The sequence below is a fragment of the Equus quagga genome, chromosome 6 (assembly GCF_021613505.1).
Source record: "Equus quagga isolate Etosha38 chromosome 6, UCLA_HA_Equagga_1.0, whole genome shotgun sequence".
Taxonomy (NCBI): domain Eukaryota; kingdom Metazoa; phylum Chordata; class Mammalia; order Perissodactyla; family Equidae; genus Equus; species Equus quagga.
This window is the reverse complement of record NC_060272.1, coordinates 63,272,908-63,297,358: the sequence shown is the minus strand read 5'-3', so window position 1 is coordinate 63,297,358 and position 24,451 is coordinate 63,272,908. Positions and strand designations below refer to the sequence as shown.

At 37.8% G+C, this 24,451-nt stretch overlaps 1 protein-coding gene across 3 annotated transcripts in view; it reads left to right on the top strand.

The window, feature by feature from the left end:
* NEK3 (NIMA related kinase 3) overlaps positions 1 to 24,451 on the top strand; it is a 25,208-nt gene extending 757 nt beyond the window's left edge. The window contains exons 2-16 of one of the 3 annotated variants that reach the window (XM_046664968.1): positions 2,016 to 2,189; positions 3,454 to 3,547; positions 3,636 to 3,733; positions 4,932 to 5,015; positions 5,573 to 5,640; positions 5,734 to 5,820; positions 7,968 to 8,022; positions 10,524 to 10,724; positions 11,125 to 11,197; positions 13,173 to 13,222; positions 20,188 to 20,290; positions 20,833 to 20,976; positions 21,485 to 21,619; positions 23,287 to 23,413; positions 23,876 to 24,451. In XM_046664968.1, the coding sequence (XP_046520924.1) occupies positions 2,073 to 2,189; positions 3,454 to 3,547; positions 3,636 to 3,733; positions 4,932 to 5,015; positions 5,573 to 5,640; positions 5,734 to 5,820; positions 7,968 to 8,022; positions 10,524 to 10,724; positions 11,125 to 11,197; positions 13,173 to 13,222; positions 20,188 to 20,290; positions 20,833 to 20,976; positions 21,485 to 21,619; positions 23,287 to 23,413; positions 23,876 to 23,960 (1,521 nt within the window). In that variant the 5' untranslated portion in view covers positions 2,016 to 2,072 and the 3' untranslated portion in view covers positions 23,961 to 24,451. Of the gene's footprint in view, positions 1 to 118; positions 2,215 to 3,453; positions 3,548 to 3,635; positions 3,734 to 4,931; positions 5,016 to 5,572; positions 5,641 to 5,733; positions 5,821 to 7,967; positions 8,023 to 10,523; positions 10,725 to 11,124; positions 11,198 to 13,172; positions 13,223 to 20,187; positions 20,291 to 20,832; positions 20,977 to 21,484; positions 21,620 to 23,286; positions 23,414 to 23,875 lie in introns of those variants that run through there. The other 2 variants (XM_046664969.1, XM_046664970.1) reach the window with 2 other exon arrangements.

The following is a 24,451-nucleotide window of genomic DNA, read 5'->3' as shown; positions in this document are numbered from 1 at the left end:
GCCCCGGGCCGTTCCCCGCGCGCCCGCAGCCCTCCCACAGCCCCAGGCTGCTCGCCCGCACGCCCGCAGCCTTCCCCCAGCCCAGGGGCTCGGGGCACAGGTGCAACGCCGGTCGCCAGTCGGGGCCTGGGCTCCTGCCCGATGCCGGCACCGCGCGCACCTTCTGAACTTAGCCTGTATTTCGCCGGTGGTGGCGCTTCTCGGCTTTTGCAAATCACGTTGTTAGTTTTTGATTGCTATAGACATACGAAGGGACACTTTGGCCACATTCAGAGTATATACAGGTCTTTTAATGATCTTATGCGTGTAACCGTAACAGAGGCAAATGTGGGGAGAAAAGACCAAATGTGGTTTTCAGCTAAGAAAAGTCAGTGGTTGCTCTTGTTTATCAGTTACTGTCCATTACATAGAGTAAAGACTCTGAAGAAAAAAAAGATTAGAAATGTGGAAAAACCTGGCCTCCTTGTTAAATCGTGTAATACCGGGAGTCAGTCAGAATAGTGGCCAAGAATTTTTTTCGTTCAGGTCCCTAAATATAGTGAAAAAACTGTTCTTGAAAAGAATTGTTTTTGAAGACAAAGCATCTGATTTGGTTATATGGAGAAATTATTTCTAGAGTTGCTTGGTCATTCTATGATAAACAAGAATACCAACGAAGTTTTGCAGGTCGCTATACTATAGGTTTTTGTGTGTGTGATTTTTGCTTTACCTGCCATGCCCTCTGTGCCTCATAATTCTTTGTGGTGTGATCTTTAAAAAATAGAACGCTACAAGTAAGCTTTCTGAAAATCAAGTAAATTCACTCCAGTGCTTTTTTTTTTCCTCCTGTAGTGAAAAAATCTATCACCTTTCTAAAGTTTTGATAATGCATAATAATAGCTACTGTTTATTCAGGGCCTCCTGTGTACCAGGCAAAGTATTAGGACCTTTCTCTTCATTGTCTTTTATGTATTAAGCAGTCCAACTAGCTGCTTCATCCTGGAAGTGTAGAAAGGAGATCGAAATTCAAAGACTGTTAAACATTTATTCTTAGTCCCGGACACCTCCAAGTGGATGCATCCCAAAAGGAACGCGTCTACCTTCTCCCTTCCTTTCCCCACGTTCCTGCCACCATAAAAATAAAAGAAACAGAAAACCATGCACACAAGCATTGTGGTGCCTTTTCTTTCTCTCAGGGAATGGTATCACCATTCACCCAGTTTATGCCAGAACCCTGGGAGATTACCACACCCCCTTCTCCCTACTTGTCTCCCATAAATCTGTCACCAAAAATCTTGCCAATTCTTTCTACATATCTCCTTCCCATTTTCTTCATCCCTGTTGCCACTACCTTATTCCATTCCATCATCATTTCCCTGTCTTTTCTATTGCAGAGGCTCTGGCCCTCCTGCCCCCTCCCTTGTTCCATCCGTTCACTATGCAGCCAGAGTGAATGACTCTTCTAATATGCAAATATAATTGCATTGCTCTCTTGGTTAAAACCCTTCAGAGACAGCCCATTAGTTACCCCAAGGATAAAATATAGCAACCTAAACTTGACTTAAAAAGGCCTTCAGATAGGGCCCTGTCTGCCTTACCAGCCTGCTGCAGTCCTCTTTCAATTCCTTAAACTGAACGCAATCTCTTTTGCTCTTAAACATGTGATTCCCTCTGCCTTGATCACTCTTTTCCCTCCTCTTTGTCTCGCCAGCCTCCCTTCATCCTTCAGGCTTCAGCTTAAATATTCCCAGATTTTCCTAACTCTCCTGGATATTTCTGCTGTATGCCAGCATAGCTCTTTCTGTAAGACTCCTCACCCTATCTTTGTTGAGGTCTGCGGTCCCATTTGCTTTGGGGCATCCATGATGGAAGGCCCATGAGAGATTTGTTCAGGATTATAAAACCTGGGGCAGGTGCTCAGTGCTTAGTGTCTAAAGCAATTTTGGTGTCCTATCGTGGTGATCAGAGCTACTTTGAATTATTTCTGCCTTTTGAAAATAAATGTAATTCTCAAATGTTCCTGTTTTTGAATATAGTTTGGGAGAGCCCGCGGTGACCCCGTGAGTGGAGCCGGGCCGTGTGGGTGCTCCAGCATGGATGGCTACGCAGTCCTGAGAGTGATCGGGGAGGGCTCCTTCGGCAGAGCCCTTTTGATTCAGCAGGAAAACAGTAATCGGATGTTTGCCATGAAGGAAATACGGCTTCCCAAGGTCACTGCCAAAGCAGTTAGCTCAGGTTGAAAGTGCACGTGCAATTTGCATAGGAAAATAAGTTCCTGAGATTTTACATGGATTGCTCCTTTGTGCAAAAGATGTAATCGGTTTATTCATTAGCTTTACAAGGTCTTGACGTATTTCATATGGCTTTTAGGATATTGTAATTAAGAAAAAGAGAAAAGTAGTCAAAGTTTAGGTGGTAATTGCTGTTTATTTGATTTCAAAGTAGATAATTTGTAATAATTTCCAATTTTGTACACCTAAGGGTATAGGGTGTCTTTGCCAAAAGCAATGCAGGTGTGATATTAATGAAAAAGGAATATAATACAATGAAGAGCAAAGACGTAAAATGCTAACCTTTGGTATCGGGGAACCTATTCTGTGGATCACTTTATAGGTTTTATTTCCTATAAGATAAGGAAGGTGCTGACTTATCACTATTTATCATTGGGTATCATAGTTGTCATATAGAAGAATCCATGCCATGGAGGCTGCTTGGTACTGTTTTCATCAATTTTTTAAAAATACATTTTAATAAAATTCTCAGAGTGCTAAGTATTTTTTTCCCACTGCATTTTTTACCTCATTAACTCATTCTCAGGTGGGCATCAGAATCAGCTGCTGAGCCTCACCCCTGAGTTTCTGGTTGAGTAGGTCTGGGCAGGCCTGGGAATTTGCATTTTTAATAAATTCCCAGTTGGTGCTGATGCTGCTGGTTGAGAACCCTTGTGTTGGTACATAATCAATAGCAGTTTCTTAGCTGTAAGATAAGTCATTCAGGATTTCATCCTCATAGAGTGAGTTAGGGGATAAACAGTTTTGGAAACTCACTTTGTAAATCATTTGTCCATCCTTGCTGCAGTAGTACACCAGTCTTTTCTTTCTTAGCTGGGCCATTGGACTGATAAAGTGATGCAGACAGTAAAAATGTGAAATCCCTCGTTTTTCTTTAAGGATACAATATTATTAATTGCATACTGGCTCTCCAAGTCAGGTTATTTTAGGCTGCTGTTTGAAATAGTTGACGTTCTATACTTGTAAAGGTATAAGGGATCAGCTTAAGCATGCAAAATATAGCTATAGCTGAAAAATGACCACATTTTCTCTTGGAGTTTGATAAACTTAAGTTGGGTCAAAGTGCAGTGCTACAAAACTTCATCTAGCATTGAAGTATCATAAAAACCATACTATAATACTGTAAAGCTATCTGTTTTAAAATGAAGTATTACATTTATGCTTATTTTAAATCTTTTTCTAGTCTTTCTCTGGGACACAGAATTCTAGGAAGGAGGCTGTTCTGTTAGCCAAAATGAAGCACCCCAACATTGTTACCTTCAAAGAATCATTTGAAGGTAAATATGAATTCCCCAAAATACATGCATTTCTGAATTTGATTTATGGCCACTACAGCTTTCCTAAACAGCCTTACATTTGTTTTAGCTGAAGGACACCTGTATATTGTGATGGAATATTGTGATGGAGGGGACCTAATGCAAAAGATTAAACATCAGAAAGGAAGGTTGTTTCCTGAAGATAAGGTAAGAGACTGACTTACATAGTTCCCCTCAAGGTTTAAAAGCAAGTTTTCTCATGAAATTTGTGTAAGTTAAAATAAAAGCTTTGGTATTTGTGATCATCTGACACACTAGCTAGAAATGACTTATTTCTGTATCTGGGCCACTGCTTAATGTTGTCAGGAAGTGGCTGCCTGAGATGTTTTTAGGGAGTGAAATAGATATGTTTATATACTATCAAGGAATAAAACTTCCATATTTAGAAGAATTTCAAAATTATATTACTCATCATATTTTGTACTGGATATTTAAATTTTTTATTTTTGTCGTATTGAAATTTTGGAAGGCAGATGGATTTATTTTGTATTTCTGGATCATCAGAAGAAGGAGGCCTACATTTCTGTTTCTTGGGAAAACCTATTCTCAATCTTTTTCCTTCTGAAGTTTAGCATATTCCCTTAAGTCTAGTACTTACTGCCTTTTTAATGAAAAATTGCATACTAAATATTATAGGAATGAATTGACTGAGGAAAATATTTAAATAAACTGCTTTAATGGGGCTTAGTTTGATTTAAGAGTATAACATGTTATGAAAGTGTATTGGTATAAATATATTTTACTTAGAAGTTGTGTTAAAAATATGGGTTCCATAGAAGGAGATCAACCTTGGCTTCGAATAGATAAGTCTCCATAGCAAAAAAGAAAAAAAATCAGTTTGACATTTAATTATAGGCCCCTTGGGCACCTGGGTACTATTGACTGGGGATTTGTAAGCAGAAAATGCTAACCTCAAAGGATTGTTGACAATTTAATGAAATCTTTTAATGTTAGCATATAAATATTCTTAAAAAGTAGATGAAAATCTGATATAATGATTACACTATAAAAAGTTGTGGCATATTCTTTTCTAAGGGGGGAACTACCTTTATGTTTGTATTTAAGAAATACTTTTATTTGGTTGAATACAAGAAAAATATAGTGGGAGTTTTATTAAAATGAATTGTTATTTGGATCATACATAAGATGATGCAACATATTCACAGCTTTTCTGAATTTTTCTAGGCCACTCTGAATCTTAGTTGACCTATGTAATTTTTAGGAGTTCTGTACTTAGATTTTGTAAAACTCCGGTCAACTAAAGTCCAAAGAGGATTGTTTGGAGTTTTGGGTTAGCATGGACCAGTTATTTCATTGTGCAGATTTCCATGCTTTTTTCATGCAGATACTTAATTGGTTTACACAAATGTGCCTTGGAGTAAATCACATTCACAAGAAACGTGTGTTACACAGAGATATCAAATCCAAGGTAAGTGGAATACATTTTTGGGCCTAAGAAGAAAACCAGAATGATTTCATTCAGTCTTTTTTCTCTGTTATTCTATTTCCTTTTGGGATATTTTTATTTAATCTAGAAATAGTTGTGAACCTAATATTTATACTAGCCAAATAAGGTACTACCTGAGAAAAGTCATTAAATCTCTTTAGTAGTATAACTTAATATGTTCCAAGCTCTCTTTGTGGCTGATTACCACATGTTCTCAGATGGAAAACAATTGAGGCCTGGGCCTGCCATGTGGACTTACCCTGACATAGGTTCCCAGCTGGTCCATCAGGGTCTCATGATACAATCTGAAGTTGGCTTGTTAGATTTCTAAGCAATCATCCTGAATTCCCAAGTAGGGGAACGTGTAGCTCTCAAGAGGGTATCGTGTCTTTTTGTGTTCCACCCCAGGGCTCACCTGTCAGCATTTCTACCCTTAATGTCCATCATCAGCAGGGTTTGAAAGACAGCTTCTCTGGAGACCTCTGCCTTAATGTTTGAATGATGGAAGACATAATCTGAGCTCTTCTTTTTTAATGCAGAATATCTTCCTCACCCAAAATGGAAGAGTAAAACTGGGAGATTTTGGATCTGCCCGTCTTCTCTCTAGGTATGTATGTCTCTTCTTTGGTAGTGACAGTCGTCAGAACATCCATTGTTCAGGAATGCTCTCTGATCATTTTTTGCCTTTTTATGGTTTTAGTCCCATGGCATTTGCTTGTACATATGTGGGAACACCTTACTATGTGCCCCCGGAAATTTGGGAAAACATGCCTTATAACAATAAAAGGTAAGTGATGGACATACTTGGTGCAAGAATGAGTGTTTGGTGACAGACATCATAGCTTGTCAAGCGAAGTTTGGTTTTAAAAAATATATATCTGAAAGCAGTGTTGAGTCTAAATTCCCAGGCTTGTAGATGAAAGTCAAAGTTTTCCAACTGTTTTAATCTGAGTTGAGAGGGGCTAAATGTAAGTGCTGAAAGAAAGGCTAGTCATTTCTAAGGTCAGTATGAATTATATCACTGGTTCTCAAACTTTGCTGCTCCTACTTTTAAAAATCCCAAAGCGCGGGTTGCAACCAACGATTAAATCAGAATGTCTGGGGGTGGGAAGCAAGCATCAGTAATTTTCCAGAATCACCGAGTGATTCTAATGTGCAGCAAAATTTGGGAACCACTGGATCATGTCTTTAACATTTATGGGACTAGATAATAAACAGTTGACTGATAGGTTAATTGATTACAAGAAGATAGTATGAAGACCTTATGATTTAAAACATAATTTTTTTCCTGAATATAAGTAATACGTGCCTGTTGATGGGTGCCTGTGAGTGGGTGGGTGGGGGAGGATTGGAGATACAGAGATATACAAGAAAGGAAATGGCAATCACCCACTTTTTCACAACTATTAATAATGTTTTGGTGTTTTTTTCTATCCATTCATTTTTTTCCCCCCTAAACCTAGTTTATATACTCTGTATATAACTTGGTGTCCTGCTTTTTTCACTTTGTTTGATATCCTGTTCATTTCACCCCATATTTAAACTCTTCATAAATACTGTTAATGGTTGCATAATATGGCTCTCTTGGCTCTTCGGTGTCTCTTCCGAAATTTACTTATCATTCCTCTGTTGTTGGCCTTATGTTTCCATTTTTCAGTATCATGAACAGTGCTGTGACTCATATACCTTTGGTGGATAAATATGTCATTGTTTTGTATCACATTCTTGGCGTGAATTCCTAGAAGTAGAAAGACTTACAGGCTCTTGTTACCTTCTGCCATGTTGCTTTCTGAAAAGGGTATGATACATGCTAAATAGTTCTTGTAAGAGTAAAATTGACTGAATTGGGGACACAACAGCTGTAAAGGGACTTACTGGGACAATTGGGGAGATTTCAGTTTGGACAAAATATTGGATAATATTACTGAATTACGGTTAAATTTCTTTAACCCTATGTGTGATAATGGTATTGTGTTTATGAGGGAGAGGTATTGTGTTTATCTTGCTCTTAGGAGACATGTGCTGACATGTTTGGGGGTGAAGTGTTTGATGTCTGCACCCTTTATTTCAAGAGGTTCAGATATATGTGGAAGAGGGAAACAGCCCCAAAACAAGGCAAATGTTAACAACTGGGGACCCTAGGAAGGAGCATGTGGGCATTTACAACTTTTTTGTAGGTTCCAAACTTTAAAAAATTAAAAGTTGGGGGAGACAGTTTATAGAGACCATTAGTTAAAATAAAAAGAATATTATCTAGAAAAAGTCTGGAGGATGACAACTAGGTGGTGAGAATGATGGGGGTGCTTAACATGAAGAAGGACAGGCATATAGGATGAACTGTAGCATTCTTTTCGGATTTTTGAAGAACTGTTTTGTGGAAGAATGGGTAGTGTTGTTCTCTTTGTTTTGGGATGTAGAGCTAACACAGTGGGTGGAGAGAGTTCCAAGAAGACACGTTTGTGCTTGTAATAAGGAAGCAGACTTCCCTTAGAGCCATCCAACAGGGACACAGACTGCCCGAGGTGAGGTGTGATCCAAGAGCTTCCCACAGGAGGTGTGATCCAGGGCCCGGTGTGGTGCACAGATGGTCTGGACGAAAGTTGCGCTGAATGACTTCTAAAGTCCTTCTTCCAACTATGATCATCCGAGTCCACTAAGATTCCCTCTTGTACCAAATACCAGTGAAGCGATACCTCAACCACCCTGATTTGGAGAGGTGGGGGGTGGGGAGCAGAGAGTTTTATTGTGAGCATTACTGTCAGTAAGTATCTTAAGTGTTGGACCAAAATTGCCATATGTTTTAATAACTAGGAATTACTTGTAATGTCTATTCTTATTAAAACTAATTTTTCTTTGTTTTGTATTATAAAATACATATATTTTCATATGATAACTCAACCCACTTGTCGTTACCTTGCTTCTTTATGCTTCCAGTGACATCTGGTCCTTGGGATGCATTCTGTATGAACTCTGTACTCTTAAGCATCCAGTAAGTATGGCATGCAAAACAGAAGAAGAGCCTCTTGTCATATCTAGTTAAGTCTTAATGTGCCAAATTCCATTTGGCAGTTTGCTTCCCTAGGAAGAATTCTTTATAAAAGTTTTCGTTTGTGTCCATTGCTATCATCTTTGCCTTGAGCCACTTTTGTAGCATATGCTAATAGGAATTTCCATTATTTAGTTTTTGTAGTTCTGTATTTAGCTTGCCTGCCTTCCTTTCTTCCTTCCTTCTGTCTCTCCCTTCCCTTCCTTCTCTCCCTCTCTCCCTCCTTTTTGCTATTCTTAATTTTTTAAATTAGGGTAAAATACATAAAACATGAAGTCTGCCATTTTAACCATTTTTAAGTGTACAATTCAGTGGCATTAATTGCTTTACAATATTGTGCAACCATCTCTGCTATCTATTTGCAAAACTTTTCAGTCACCCCAAACAGAAACTCTGTACCCATTATTCAATAACTTCCCATCCTTCTCTCCCCCCAGCTCCTGGTAACCTCTGATCCACTTTCTCTCTCTATGAATTTACATATTCTAGATATTTCATGTAAGTGGAGTTCATTTATACAGATTTTTGTTTTGTGTCTGGCTTATTTCACATGGCTTAATATTTTCAAAGTTTGTCCATGTTGTAGCATGTGTCAAAATTTCATTCCTTTATATGAGCGAATAATATTCCATTGTATGTTTATACCATGTTTTGTTTATCCATTCACCTGTTGATGGACATTTGGGTTGTTTCCACCTTTTGGCTGTTGTGAATAATGTTGCTGTGAACACTGATGTACAAGTATCTGTTAGAATCCCTGTTTTCCTTTTTTTTTGAGTATATACCTAGGAGTGGAATTGCTGGGTCAGATGGTAATTGTGTGTTTAGCTTTTTAAGGGACTGCCAAACTGTTTTCCAGAGTAGCTGCACCATTGTTATACTTATCTTTTTGTAGTTAGATTTCATTTATCATGTGAGTTTCTTCTCTACCTGAAATATCATGAAAAAATAGACTTTGCCGTTATGTATTTTTTAAGGCTTTTTAAGAAATAATTTAACAAAAAAGAAGTTAAATAGCTTGCCCTGCTTGCTCAGTAGTTGTTTGTTACACAGAACTAACAGTCATAGCACTGATTCCTACTAGGTCTTAGCTTTGCATAGAAATAAATTCTGTTTTTTGGGCATGAGTTGAAACTTGGTTCTAGCAAGCACTTTTACAGGTGTTCTTGAGAACATGTGGAGCTCATGAGAGTGATGCTTGAGAAAAATCCTTCACCACCGCTAGATGAAGGTAACTCAGGCTGAAGGCATGCGCTGTTAATGACAGGTCTTCCTTAAATGTAAGTGGCCTGTAATGCCAACTGTGTAATTAGACCAACTTGGGAAACTTTAAAAAATGCTGATGCCTAGGACCACGCCAGACTATAATTGAATTAAAATCTCTGAGGGTGTCCTGGGCGTTAGTGTTTTTAAAACAGGTGTTTCTAACGTGTAGCCCATGTGGAGAACCCACTGTTGATGTAAATAAAATTATTTTTAAAATTCTAATATTTATGATTATATTCTTCATTTCCCTGTTTTATCTTTTTTGAAAACTTACGTATACGTGTTCTTATTCTTTCTAGTCAGAGTAAGTATTGAGGAGTATAGTGCCCTAAATATTTGGCACACAGTCTGTTGTCTCTTGTCTGCTTTAAGGACAAAGTAGTTCTCAAACCTTCAGGAAATGCAGAAACTCGGTATAATGGTTAAAAAGCCTGAGGCAAAGCAGATTCAATCTTATTTTTCATTACCTGAATTTTTTCCTTTGTTATATATTGGTTTTTCTTTCCTCATATCTTCACTTGTTTATTTGATTAATAGGGTAATGCACTTCCAAGGCAGAATGCCAACATGTTCTTACAGAAGTATTACCAGGGCTGACATCTAATGTTAATTCCAGTGTGTTTATTATACAGTGAAAACGTTTTAAATGTATTCTGGTATGTCATTTTGTATCCCACTCTATTACTTGTCAAATTTTAATAACTACTTTGATGAAATGAAAGGTAAAAAGGATTTTGCAGTAGGAGTTCAAAAGTGGAAATGTCTGAAGTGCCTATTGCCAGGGAGAAGGATTTCTGGGGAGAAGTGAAGCAAAGGAATGCTACACTTATTATAAACCTGTTAATATCATTTGAGTTTTTGAAAAGTCATATGTATGTATTACTTTGATTTTTAGAATATATTAAAAATGTATATCTGCAAAACCCTTGACTGTGACTTATAAAGTACCCAAAGCAGACATTCATGTGAGACTCTCTAGATGGGGAAGCATTTCACTCTTTATGTTTACCTTTCTCCTGATTTTACAATAGTATCTGAAGGACACCTCTAGGAAGAAAAATGACCAGGCAGCAGATCCATTTATAAAATTAAAATCATTCATATCAATTCAGTTCAGCTGGTATTTTCTTATTTCCATTTTCTTGTATCTCCTTTTACAGTTCAATTTTACTTTTTAGTTTCAGGCAAATAGTTGGAAAAGTCTTATCCTCAAAATATGTCAGGGGTCCATGAGCCCCCTGCCGTCTCATTATTCCTATGAGCTTCAGCATCTCGTCAAACAGATGTTTAAGAGGAACCCCTCACATCGCCCTTCAGCCACCACACTTCTCTCGAGAGGCACTTTATCCCGGCTCGTCCAGAAGTGCTTACCCCCAGAGGTATGACGTGTTGGATTGACTGTGAACAGTTTTCGAGTGTATGGTAAAACAGTTTATCTTTTAAACACAATTACATGTTATACATGCTTGTAAAAATTCAAATAATGCAGAAGTGTATACAAAAAATAGAGTGTTAGAACTTCTCTTGCTTCTTCTCCCTTCCACAATGCTGTTCCCCAAGTCTGATCACAGGTATAGTTTGCATATCCTTCCAGATCTTTTCCTGGACACACATAAAAATGTCTATTTGTCTGTCTAAATTACATATGTTTTTTAAATGGCGTTTTACTTTTCAACTTTAAATATTGTGGCGAAGAATATTGATAATTAAATGACATTTTGGCAAAGTCTAAAGAAAGATGTGTTTCACATCTTTAAATTCTCTACTTAAAATTTTTAGATCATCACAGAATATGGTGAGCAGATATTAGAGGAAACCAAAAAATCAAAGCATGGTACACCAAGAAAAAAGGGTAAGAATTTTGGAAACCTTATTTTTTGTGTGTTCTTTTAAAGTGTAATTTAAACTCAAATTTTAAAGAAAGGAAAATATAATTTTCAAGTTATTAGAGATGATTTTATGAGATACTTCTCAAATCAAAATTTTGTTTTTGTTACTCCAGACATAATTCTATACTGGATCTTATCACATTTAGTTTGCCAGGGATCAAAAAAAAGCCTAGTTTGGAGATTTTAGTGATATAAAGATTATTCTCTGTTTCATTATTAGTACCATATTTACTCTGGTTTGTGCTGGGTCTGGTAGAAGGCTTCTGTGGGCTGGCCTAGGAATCTAACCGTGAAAATATAATGTTAATCTTATAGGAAATTATATCCCCACGTTTCTGGAGAATCATCTTATAAACAAATTTTTAAAAACAGAGACTTTTCAGAAGTTGGGATCTGTCTATATAATAGCTGCACAAAATTTCCGTACGTCTAGAGTCTGTCCTGAGCAAATTTTGTATGTAATTTATTGTTTCTTTGGAAGTTGTCATCTCTTAGTTTTTTCAAAGCTATTTTTGTTCCTTTTCATCTGTCGTCATTGACGCAGATCTTCCATCTGGAGAGATCCAACAAAGATAGTAGACATGGACAAAATAAGACATAAGAGTTAAGAAGTGTGGATCATCCACTGTTGGGACATGTTGCTAAACCTCCACTGTTTGCTGCTCATTGTCTTAGTGTTATATTCTACAAAAGAAACGTTTCAAAAGCTGTAGTGTTTTCTTTTTAAAGATTTTATTTTTCCTTTTTCTCCCCAAGGACCCCCAGTACCTAGTTGTGTATTTTTAGTTGTGGGTACTTCTAGTTGTGGCATGTGGGACGCCACCTCAGCATGGCCTGATGAGCGGTGCCATGTCCGCTCTCAGGATTCGACCCTGGAACCGACAAAACCCTTGGCTGCCGAAGCGGAGCATGCGAATTTAACCACTCTGCCATGGGGCCGGCCCCTGTACTGTTTTCTTAAAGTTAAATTTTAAGTGTTGTTTTTGTAAGGAAATAAACCGTTCTAGTGATGTACACCCTTCGGTCTTATAATTCAGCCTTTTCTCCATTACTTAGGAGGTAGCCAGTTACTTTTGTTTCAGCAAGTTTTTTTAGTGTTAATTTTACTTTAGGTACTGTTTTCTAGCTTCTTTTCACATCCCAGGGTAGTGGGAAATTAGTTTTAAAATACTGGACAACAACAACAAAAACAGTCTAAGAAAAGTTTCAAGATAGTTTAGAAAAGTGTAGTTTTACAATTTTTAAAAAAGAGAGGAATAAATCAGTGAAGAAGTGCCACCGTTTTGGGACCATGTGTCTGGTGGCATCTCCATCTAGTCTGTGGAGAACGAGGCCAGAACAGTGAAAGCTATGTGAGGGCAGGACCATGTCTAATTTGCTCACTGTTGTATCCTCAGTGCCTGTCATCATAGATGCTCAAAGCAATTTTTTTAAATTGTTGATGAATGAGGAGCATGGACTGTAGGGCTCTGCCAGAGGAAAGTCAGGCAGGAGCCATCCTTACGAAAGGCTCTGGTTGCCGGTTCTCCCGACTGCTGCTGGTGCCTTGTGAGGGAATGAGCAGCTCGCTTCCTGTGAGGGAAACCTATTCCACCTGCTGTAATAGCTGTCAGGAAAAGCACAGACTCAGTGGCCGGCTTGTGCTCGAGTAATAATGACCTTCTGAGTATGCAGTGTCTTACCTCCTAGTGCCTGAATGGGCTGGCATGAGTGAATAGAGCTGTCTTTAACTTTCAGATGCTAACGTTAGGAATAAAACAGCAGGAATAGCCTCTTGTAACAGCTGAGGTCTATTTCTAGGTGAGTGAAGCTTGACGTCACTATTCAGGCTAATACTTTGGTTCTTTGACTTTAATTCATTTGTCTTTCAAGCATTATGCGAATCACATTAAGAGCCTATCGGTGCTGCCTCTTTCTACCTTCTCTTTTCTCTTTAAGCAGACCCCAGCAGAAGCAGGATACCTTTGGAAAATGAAGCAAGCACAGTGGTAAGGGCTGTAAAATTAAGTTTATGAAACAACCATCCACTGGGTACCGGGTGCCATTGGGTGCTGTGGGGTACTTGGAGACTGTGGCCTGGTCCCTCCAGTCCAGTAGTTTTTCATCTCTTGCCACATGAAGTCATTGGTAGGTAGCTGTCGTCCTGCACTGCCAGCTGAGCCACTTTAGATGACCATTTATTTTGTGTTTTCCATTTTTAATCATTAATGACAAGTGGTTTCAATATAGATGTGAGAGAATGTTGTCCAACTTACAGTCATCAAAGTCTTGTTTTAGTCTGGCTTTTGGCTTTTTTTATTGTGGTAAAAAAAAATATATATATATACGAAATATATGTTATATATACAACATGTATGTATATGTTATATGTATAACATAATATAATATGTTAGGTGTGTGTATATATATAACATAAACATTTTAGCCATTTTTAAGCATACATTTCAGTGGCGTTAATTACATTCACCATATTGTGTAACCATTACCACTATCTGTTTTCAGTACTTTTTCATCACCCCAAACGGAAACTCTATACCTGTTAAACGATAACTCCCCATTCCTCCCCAACCCCCACCCCAGCCCCTGATAACCTCTATTCTGCCTTCTGTCTCTATGAATTTGCCTATTCTAAATATTTTATATAAGTGGAATCATACAATATTTGTCCTTTTGTATCTGGCTTCTTTCACTTAGCATAGTATTTCAAGGTTCATCCATGTTAAAGCCTGTATCAGAATTTCCTTCCTTTTTATGGCTAGATAATATTTAGATCACTATTTTGATCTTGGCATTTTTCTGCTCAAAAACTTTTTTTTTTTTTGAGAAAGATCAGCCCTGAGCTAACATCTGCTGCCAATTCTCCTCTTTTTGCTGAGGAAGACTGGCCCTGAGCTAACATCCATGCCCATCTTCCTCTACTTTATATGTGGGACGCCTGCCATAGCATGGCTTGATGAGTGGTGCCATGTCTGCACCTGGGATCCAAACCAGTGAACCCCGGGCCGCCGAAGCGGCACGTGCACACTTAACCGCTGCACCACCAGGCTGTCTCCTGCTCAAAAACTTTTTTTTTTTTTTTTATTAATGTTATGATGGATTACAAGCTTGTGAAATTTCAGTTGTACATTTTTGTTAGTCATGTTGTGGGTACACCACTTCCCCCTCCGTACCCTCCCCCCACCCCCCCTTTTCCCTGGTAACCACCGATCAGATCTCCTTCTCAATATACTAATTTCCACCTATGAGTGGAGTCATATAGAGTTCGTCTTTCTCTGACTGACTTATTTCGCTTAACATAATGCCCTCGAGGTCCATCCACATTGTTGTGAATGGGCCAATTTCGTCTTTTTTTATGGCTGAGTAGTATTCCATTGTGTATATATACCACATCTTCTTTATCCAATCATCAGTTTCTGGGCATGTAGGCTGGTTCCACGTCTTGGCTATTGTAAATAATGCTGCGATGAACATAGGGGTGCAACGGACTCTTGAGATATCTGATATCAGGTTCTTAGGATAGATACCCAGTAATGGGATGGCTGGGTCATAGGGTATTTCTATTTTTAACTTTTTGAGAAATCTCCATACTGTTTTCCATAGTGGCTGTACCAATTTGCATTCCCACCAACAGTGTATGAGGGTTCCTCTTTCTCCACAACCTCTCCAACATTTGTCGTTCTTGGTTTTGGATGTTTTTGCCAATCTAACGGGGGTAAGGTGATATCTTAGTGTAGTTTTGATTTGCATTTCCCTGATGATTAGCGATGATGAACATCTTTTCATGTGTCTATTGGCCATATTCATATCTTCTTTTGAGAAATGTCTGTTCATGTCCTCTGCCCATTTTTTGATCGGGTTGTTTGTTTTTTTGTTGTTAAGCAGTGTGAGTTCTTTGTATATTATGGAGATTAACCCTTTGTCAGATAAGTGGCTTGTAAATATTTTTTCCCAATTAGTGAGCTGTTTTTTTGTTTCAATTCTGTTTTCCCTTGCCTTGAAGAAGCTCTTTAGTCTGATGAAGTCCCATTTGTTTATTCTTTCTATTGTTTCCCTCAACTGAGGAGTTACAGTGTCCGAAAAGATTCTTTTGAAACTGATGTCAAAGAGTGTACTGCCTATATTCTCTTCCAAAAGACTTATTGTCTCAGGCCTAATCTTTAGGTCTTTGATCCATTTTGAGTTTATTTTGGTGTGTGGTGAAAAAGAATGGTCGATTTTCAATCTTTTGCATGTGGCTGTCCAGTTTTCCCAGCACCATTTGTTGAAGAGACTTTCTTTTCTCCATTGTAGGCCCTCTGCTCCTTTGTCGAAGATTAGCTGTCCATAGATGTGTGGTTTTATCTCTGGGCTTTCAATTCTGTTCCATTGATCTGTGGACCTGTTTTTGTACCAGTACCATGCTGTTTTGATCACTGTAGCTTTGTAGTATGTTTTGAAATCGGGGATTGTGATTCCGCCGGCTTTGTTTTTCTTGCTCAAGATTGCTTTAGCAATTCGTGGTCTTTTGTTCCCCCATATGAATTTTAGGATTATTTGTTCAATTTCTGTGAAGAATGTTCTTGGGATTCTGATTGGGATAGCATTGAATCTGTATATTGCTTTAGGTAGTATGGACATTTTAACTATGTTTATTCTTCCAATCCATGTGCAAGGAATGTTTTTCCATCTCTTTATGTCATCGCCTATTTCTTTCAAGAAAGTCTTGTAGTTTTCATTGTATAGATCCTTCACTTCCTTGGTTAAGTTTATCCCAAGGTATTTTATTCTTTTCGTTGCGATTGTGAATGGGATAGAGTTCTTGAGTTCTTTTTCTGTTAGTTTATTGTTAGTGTATAGAAATGCTACTGATTTATGCACGTTAATTTTATACCCTGCTACTTTGCTGTAGTTGTTGATTATTTCTAATAGTTTTTCTGTGGATTCTTTGGGGTTTTCTATGTATAAGATCATGTCGTCTGCAAACAACGCGAGTTTTACTTCTTCGTTACCTATTTGGATTCCTTTTATTTTTTTTTCCTGCCGAATTGCTCTGGCCAGCACCTCCAGTACTATGTTGAATAGGAGTGGTGAAAGTGGGCACCCTTGTCTTGTTCCTGTCCTCAGAGGGATGGCTTTCAGCTTTTGTCCATTGAGTATGATGTTGGCTGTGGGTCTATCATATATGGCCTTTATTATGTTGAGGTACTTTCCTTCTATACCCATTTTACTGAGGGTTTTTATCATAAATGGGTGTTGGATCTTGTCGAATGCTTTCTCTGTGTCTATTGAGATGATCATGTGGTTTTTGTTTTTCATTTTGTTGATGTAGTGTATCACGTTGATTGACTTGCGGATGTTGAACCATCCCTGTGTCCCTGGTATAAATCCCACTTGATCATGGTGTATAATCCTTTTGATGTATTGCTGTAATCGGTTTGCCAAAATTTTGTTGAGGATTTTTGCATCTATGTTCATCAGTGATATCGGCCTGTAGTTCTCCTTCTTTGTGTTGTCCTTATCAGGTTTGGGGATCAGAGTGATGTTGGCTTCATAGAATGTGTTAGGGAGTTCTCCATCTTTCTCAATTTTCTGGAACAGTTTGAGGAGAATAGGTATTAAGTCTTCTTTGAATGTTTGGTAGAATTCTCCAGAGAAGCCGTCTGGTCCTGGACTCTTGTTTTTGGGGAGGTTTTTGATTACCGTTTCTATTTCCTTACTTGTGATTGGTCTATTCAGATTCTCCATTTCTTCCTGATTCAGTTTGGGGAGATTGTAGGAGTCTAGGAATTTGTCCATTTCTTCCAAGTTGTTCAATTTGTTGGCATATAGTTTTTCATAGTATTCTCTTATGATCTCTTGTATTTCATTGGTATCTGTTGTGATTTCTCCTCTGTCATTCCTGATTTTATTAATTTGCGCTTTCTCTCTTCTTTTCTTGGTGAGTCTGGCTAGGGGTTTGTCAATTTCGTTAATTCTTTCGAAGAACCAACTCTTTGTTTCATTGATCCTTTCTATTGTCTTTTTTGTTTCAATATCGTTTATTTCTGCTCTTATTTTTATTATTTCCCTCCTTCTACTGACTCTGGGCTTTGTTTGTTCTTTTTCTAGTTCTGTTAGGTGTCGTTTGAGGTTGCTTACGTGAGCTTTTTCTTGTTTAGTGAGGTGAGCCTGTATTGCGATGAATTTCCCTCTTAGGACTGCTTTTGCTGCATCCCAAATGATTTGGTATGTCGTGTTCTCATTTTCATTTGTCTCCAGATAATATTTGATTTCTTCTTTAATTTCTTCAATGATCCATTGTTTGTTGAGAAGCGTGTTGTTTAGTCTCCACATTTTTGCACCTTTCTCTGCTTTTTTCTTGTAGTTGATTTCTAGTTTAATAGCGTTATGATCAGAAAAGATGCTTGATATTATTTCAACTCTCTTGTATTTATTGATGTTTGCTTTGGTTCCCAAAATATGGTCAATCCTTGAGAATGTTCCATGTGCACTTGAGAAGAATGTGTAACCTGCTGTTTTTGGATGAAGTGTTCTATATATATCTATTAAGTCCATCTGGTCTAATTTTTCATTTAATTCTATTATTTCCTTGTTGATTTTCTGTCTGGATGTTCTGTCCATTGGTGTTAATGGTGTGTTGAGGTCCCCTACTATTATTGTATTGTTGTTGATGTCTTCTTTTAGTTCTATTAAGAGTTGCTTTACAAATTTTGGTGCTCCTGTGTTGGGTGCGTAAATATTTATAAGTGTTATGTCTTCTTGGTGGAGAGTCCCTTTTATCATTATATACTGTCCCTCTTTATCTTTCTTTATCTGTTTTGCTTTGAAATCTACCTTGTCTGATATTAGTATAGCGACACCTGCTTTCTTTTGTTCATTATTAGCTTGGAGTATTGTTCTCCATCCCTTCACTCTGAGTCTGTGTTTGTCTTTGGGGCTGAGGTGTGTTTCCTGGAGGCAGCATATTGTTGGATCTTGTTCTTTGATCCATCCTGCCACTCTGTGTCTTTTGATTGGGGAGTTCAATCCATTTACATTTAGAGTGATTATTGAGACGTGGGGGCCTACCACTCCCATTTTGTGTCTTGTTTTCCGGTTTTCTTCAGTTTCCTTTGTTTCTCGTCCCATGGTTTAATCTGTTCTGATGTAGAGCTGCTACTCTCTGTTGTTGTCCTTCTACTTATCTCCTCTGCTCTTGGTTTTGTAGCCCCTTTCCTTTTTTTGGATTTTTCAGGAATGAGGGTTTTCCTGAGGATTTCCTGAAGAGGAGGTTTTGTGGCAATGAACTCCCTTAATTTTTGTTTATCTGGGAAAGTTTTTATTTCTCCATCGTATTTGAAGGATATGCTCAAAAACTTTTATTGCCTCCCCATTATCCCATGAATCAAGTCGACGTTTTTCAGCCTGGCATTCAAGGTCCTGTTCATTCTGTTTTGCCCTGTGTGGCTGGGAGCTCTTTTACACTAAAGCAGCAATAAAGTCATGAATAGTGACAGCCGATCCACTTCCACTGTTGTCACACCCACCCCAGTAACTTGTGTCCTATTGATGATTGATGACTTTTTCTTTCTTCCACATTTTAATCAACTTTTTAGCTCAAAAAGGAAAAGATATTATACCAAAACCAAAATATTCTATTTATGGAATGTACTAGCAGTGAAACTTGTAAATTTTTTAATGAATCTCAGGTTGTAAATAAATAACAACATCCCATCATTATGTTGTTACAAATGGAGTATGTCCTGCCCATGTGCCTTTTTTTCTTTGCAAGTTAGTATCTACTTTTTCCCAGCTTTATTGATTTGCATGCAATAAAATTTACCCATTTGTAGGCATACAGTTTGATGAATTTTGGTAATTTCATAGTCATATAACTACCACCACAATCAAGATAGAGAAATCTCATCCCCCTATAAAGTGTCCTTGTGGCCCTTTGCAGACCATCCTGACTCCTGCCCCAGTCAGCCACCACTTCAACTTTAATACCACCTGTAGTGGAAATGTCAGTGTGTTTCAGCAAAATTAGAAGGTTGTGAGTGTGATATGTAAACAGAATGGAGAAAGACCTAGAAAGTAAGTCAGGTAACAGAAGAGTTGAGATAGGAGAGGGTCCTGGGCAGGCGAGCAAGGTGTGATGGGTGTGAAGGCAGAGCTGGGTGGCGCGGGGCCAGGAGTGCTGTGGAGGCTGCTGGAGAGCGGTGGCTCTCAGTGGGGATGAAAGATTGGAATCGCCTGGGGGCTCTTAAAAACTGCTCATCACCACCACCCCTCCAAGATTCTGATGACTTTGTGGGAGGACCTTTGAAATCTTGGCCCCTAGAAGTGTGGGGAGAGAGGTTTGAGAGCCATTGTATAGAAATAAGAAAACAGTGTGCCACCTGCAGCCTACTGTTTATTTATTCACTCAACAAAGCATTGAGAACCTATGTGCTGGAGACTGTCTAGGCCCTGGATATGTATTCCTCCTCCAAATATATGCAGATTTAGTAAAGACTAGATAGCATGTTACTATACTCTGTGAAATCAAGAGGTTAATTGGGAAAAATAATTAAGTTGGAACATTTTGACCAGGTATAGCAGCTTAATAAACTGTCTTATTTTGATCTTTCCAGCATGAAAAGCCCAATATAGCAAACCCATACTGAAATTTCTCATTATTCATTTCCTCTAAAAAGACCTCTCAAATACCTGTCATTTTTATATATCCTCTTCATAGTTGCAATGATTGATCTTAATGGCTAGTAATGTATATGACCTAATATACATATATGTATGTATGTGGCTTTTAATATACATAGGCATATATGATGTATATGACTATTGCTATACATGTATGTCTGGGGTTATATGGTTATTAATGTTTTTAAATTCATTAATCTTTATTTAAAATTAAAATAGCTGATTTAGCATACTTGTTTACCTTTTTGTAGCAATTCAAGCATGTTTAATCTGTGTTTTTAAATCTCTTTTAAAGCAAGGGGAAGAACAAGGTGGAAAGTATAGCCACGCTGATTTAGAAAGCGTTAATCAAAATTTGGTTGAAAGTGCACAGAGGAGAGTAAACAGAGAAGGGAAAGGTAGGTTATTCACGTTCTGCTCTCTGTGCAAGAGGGGACTGGGGGAGTGCAAAAGGGAGGCCAGTCTTCACCTGGCTAGGTGGTAGGTGTTGTGAGCAAGTGCCTAGGCAGATTTTCGTTTGCTTATCCAATTTAATGGTACAGGAATATTTTATTTACCCATAAAAAAAGACTAGTGTTTATTAATAAGAGCTTCTGGAAAAAATAGTATTTGTTGTGCTGTCCACTAGAAAAAGCATGGCATACAGTGTGTATCTAAATCCTCTCAGGGCTTTGTTCCTGTATGTTGTGTAATATGTAAGTTTATACATATTGTTCTTAAATTTCACTTTAGTGATTAGTTTTACCTTTTCATTTGGATTTTTTTTCATTTCCTTTACTACTTAGACATAAAAGAATGTTGTTTTTAGATCTAAGTTTGAAAGACAAAAGAAATACTTCTGTATTATTCTGTATTGTTCACCAACTATCAGCTGTCTTTAATATGTATAAACAGAGATGAATAAATAAAATAATATGGTTTTTTTGCATTTTAAAATCAGATAATAAATCAGTCCATTTGAGGAAAGCCAATTCACCGAGTCCTCTCAGGCGACAGTGGGAGAAAAATGTCTCCAGTTCAGCTCTGACAGCATTGGAAAATGCATCCATACTCACTTCCAGTTTAACAGCTGAGGACGATCAAGGTTAGTAGTCAGATTGAGTCTTATTATTTTAGTGCAGAACATTTTCTAATAGTCTCAAGGGCTAGAGATTTTTTTGGTTTTTTTAAAATGTCACTTTTTTTTTTTGAGCAAGATTAGCCCTGAACTAACATCTGCTGCCAATCCTCCTCTTTTTGCTGAAGAAGACTGGCCCTGAACGCACATCCATGCCCATCCTCCTCTACTTTATATATGGGACGTCTGCCACAGCATGGCTTGACAAGAGGTGCCATGTCCGCACCCAGGATCCGAACCGGTGGACCCTGGGCCGCTGAAGCGGAACGTGTGAACTTAACCACTGCATCACTGGGCCGGCCCCTAAATGTCACTTTGAAAGATATTTGATGTCCCACATCAGAGTGTTGCTCATACAGGGGAATGGAATAGATTTTATTAGAGAGTAAATACAGCTAACTTTGAAATATGATCTGGAAGATAGCTGCTGAAAATCTTTTTTATTTGGCACTAATTTTCATCTTTTCACAACTAGGTGGGTCTGCAATAAAGTACAGTGAAAATAGTACCCGTAAGCAGTGGCTCAAAGAGACTCCAGAAACCTTGCTGAACATCCTTAAGAATGCTGATCTGTGCTTGGCGTTTCAGACATACACGATCTATAGACCAGGTGATTTTGGTCTATTACATAACTGTGGAAATGCTTTGATTTTTAAAAAATTGTGGTAAAAGATATATAACATAAAATTTACCATTTTAACCATTTTTAAGTGTCCACTTCAGGGGCATTAACTACATTCACCTTGTACAGCCATCACCACCATCCATCTCCAGAACTTTTCCCATCTTCCAAATCTGACACTCTGTACCTGTTAAATAACAACTCTCCATTCCTCCCTCCCAGAAACTCTTCGATTTTAAAGTTATAAAATAATTCATAGCATTATATTTTTAGGTTTTCTTGAATCTTTTCTAGCCAGTTTTAAGCTGTAATTAAAATTTCCCATATCACTTCATTACTTCTGTTTGCTCGTTTGTTTGCTTATTTTAATGATCATGTGACTGAAGAGGAGCCCTTTTTTACCATCAAATACACCATTGCTTCAGTGACTTTACAGCTCAGACTTGTCATATACTTAGACAAACTTCAGGATTTCTTCTGCATATACTTGAATTCTCTTTTATTGAAAAGAGCTCAAAACAGATGAACAATTAGGATTTGATTTTTTTAATTGTTTCTGCAGACATTTTCACTAAAATTGTACAAAGTAACTGTTTATAATACTATCCTTAGGAATCGAGGCCGAAGGACTACATTAAGAGTCTGTGTGTTTGTGTGCGTGTACATGTGTGTATAATTTTGATAATTCAGTTAGTTACTAAAGCCATCTTATTAGGTTCAGATCTAAGATAAATTATAGCAGGTAGAGCATATAATGGGATGGTAGGTCTCGGCTGTATTTATTGTAACAGATGTAGCTGTATTTGTTTATTTGGTCAGAATTTATTGAGCGCCTAATATATGCTAGGTTAAGATAAAAAAAGAAAAAGAATAAAGCACAATTTCTTCCCTGAAGGAGTTTTTCATCTGGGAGACCAGCACACAGGTAGCGAGTTTTAGCTGTGGACCACGTGTTCTGATAGAGCTGTGTGCAGCCTCTTCTAGGTGCCCCCAGGACAGGTGGTTTGCAGGAGGAAGGTTTGAGGAAGGCTAATGGTTGTGAATTTTGCTCCAGCAATTGTAGGTCCTGGATTTCGTTTCTGGTCCAATGATGAGGTTTTGTCATTTCATAAAAGTCACTGTTTAAAAAATATATCCTAACTCTGTTTTGAAAGGCTTTTTATAAAGATTTAGTCCACATTGTTAGGTTATTGTTTCGTAAGCAAACATCCAAAAATAATTACCATCTGCAAAATTTTTTAAAAGCCTGCATGTAGTCTTTCTTTAATTTCCTAATTTTATTCTCCTCCATTGGGAAAACCTGGGAACAGGAGACGCTCAAAGGCAAAAAAAATTGACTGTAGTCTGACTATTCGAAGATAACTTTTAATGCTTTAATATAGATTCTTATAGTTGGGGGTTTTAATTGTAGTTTTCTGAATTTTTTCTTTTGAAGAAGGTATTATTTTAAAATTTAATATACATACTGATGCTTACTGGGCCTGTTTCATGCCAGAAATCCTGCTGGGTGATATGGGGAGGCACTACAAAAGAAATCTAGAACATGGCATTGTCCTCAATTAGACAGCAAGCTTTTGAAAGATTTTAGTCCAACGTGCATGAAATAAGTAAATACTGTTTAAATTGGTATAATTTCTGTTACTGTTCCTCTGAAGGTTCACAGGGATTCTTGAAAGGTCCCCTGTCTGAAGAAACAGAAGCATCAGATGATGTCGATGGAGGTCATGATTCTGTCATTTTGGATCCAGAGAGACTTGAACCTACGCTGGATGAGGAGGACACGTACGTTGTGATATACCTAGAAAGCTTTGGTTGGGGTCTGTGTGTGTGTGTGTGTGTGTGTGTGTGTGTGTGATTTAAATTATACCTTAATTTCTGGTTTACTAGGAGCTGGTTATATTACTTTACATCATAAATGAATATTTATATCTTGATCTTTTGTCTTGGGTGGGTAATGTGTTACAGTATTATCACAGAATTCCTTACTGAGCCACATATTTATAGTCTTTCAGCTTGGACATATTATTTTTGAATATACTAGATTTTATATTGAAAAACTTGTAGAAACAGTGAAGGAAGTGATCTTTTGGAAGAGGTAACAGGTTTTTCTTTGTTCAAATGCTTTATGGAGCTCATTTTTCAATAATGTAAATGTTGTTATGTTGGCCTTCTGCTTTGAACCCATCAACAAATACTTGATGTGCCCCTAATACGGAGGCTTATATCCAAATTGTGTTTTCACAGGGACTTTGAGGAAGAAGACGGCAACCTTGACTGGGTGTCAGAACTGAAGCAGCGAACTGGCTGGCAGGGAGTGTCTGATGGATAATGCCTGAGGCAGTGTGCTTAGTCACCCTGAGCAGATGCTTCAGATGAGAAATTAATGTTTGGATAAATAGATCACGAAATGTATATTTTCCTTTGGAAACAGAATGAAGAGGGAGAAACTGTGAATATTTACAATTGTTCCTGATTAGTATCATGAGGTAAAAAATCTAGAACTGTGAGTTTTTGAACTTAAAGGAGGAGGCATAGCATAATGAGAATGAGCTTTGGGCTTTTCGGTCAGATAGACCAGAAATTGGATGCTGCCACTTATGTTTGTGTGATTGTGGGAAATTACTTAACCCCCTTGAGCCCGAATCTCCTCACTATAAAATGAGGAGAAGAACACCTACCTCACAGGGATGCTGACCATGGACCATTACAGCAGCCCGTAATGTTCTTATTTGCATTGTTATGGTTTGTGTCTATTATTATATAACTCTTTTTACATTTCCTAAAGGTTTGAGGATCTAAATATATTTAATTATAATAATG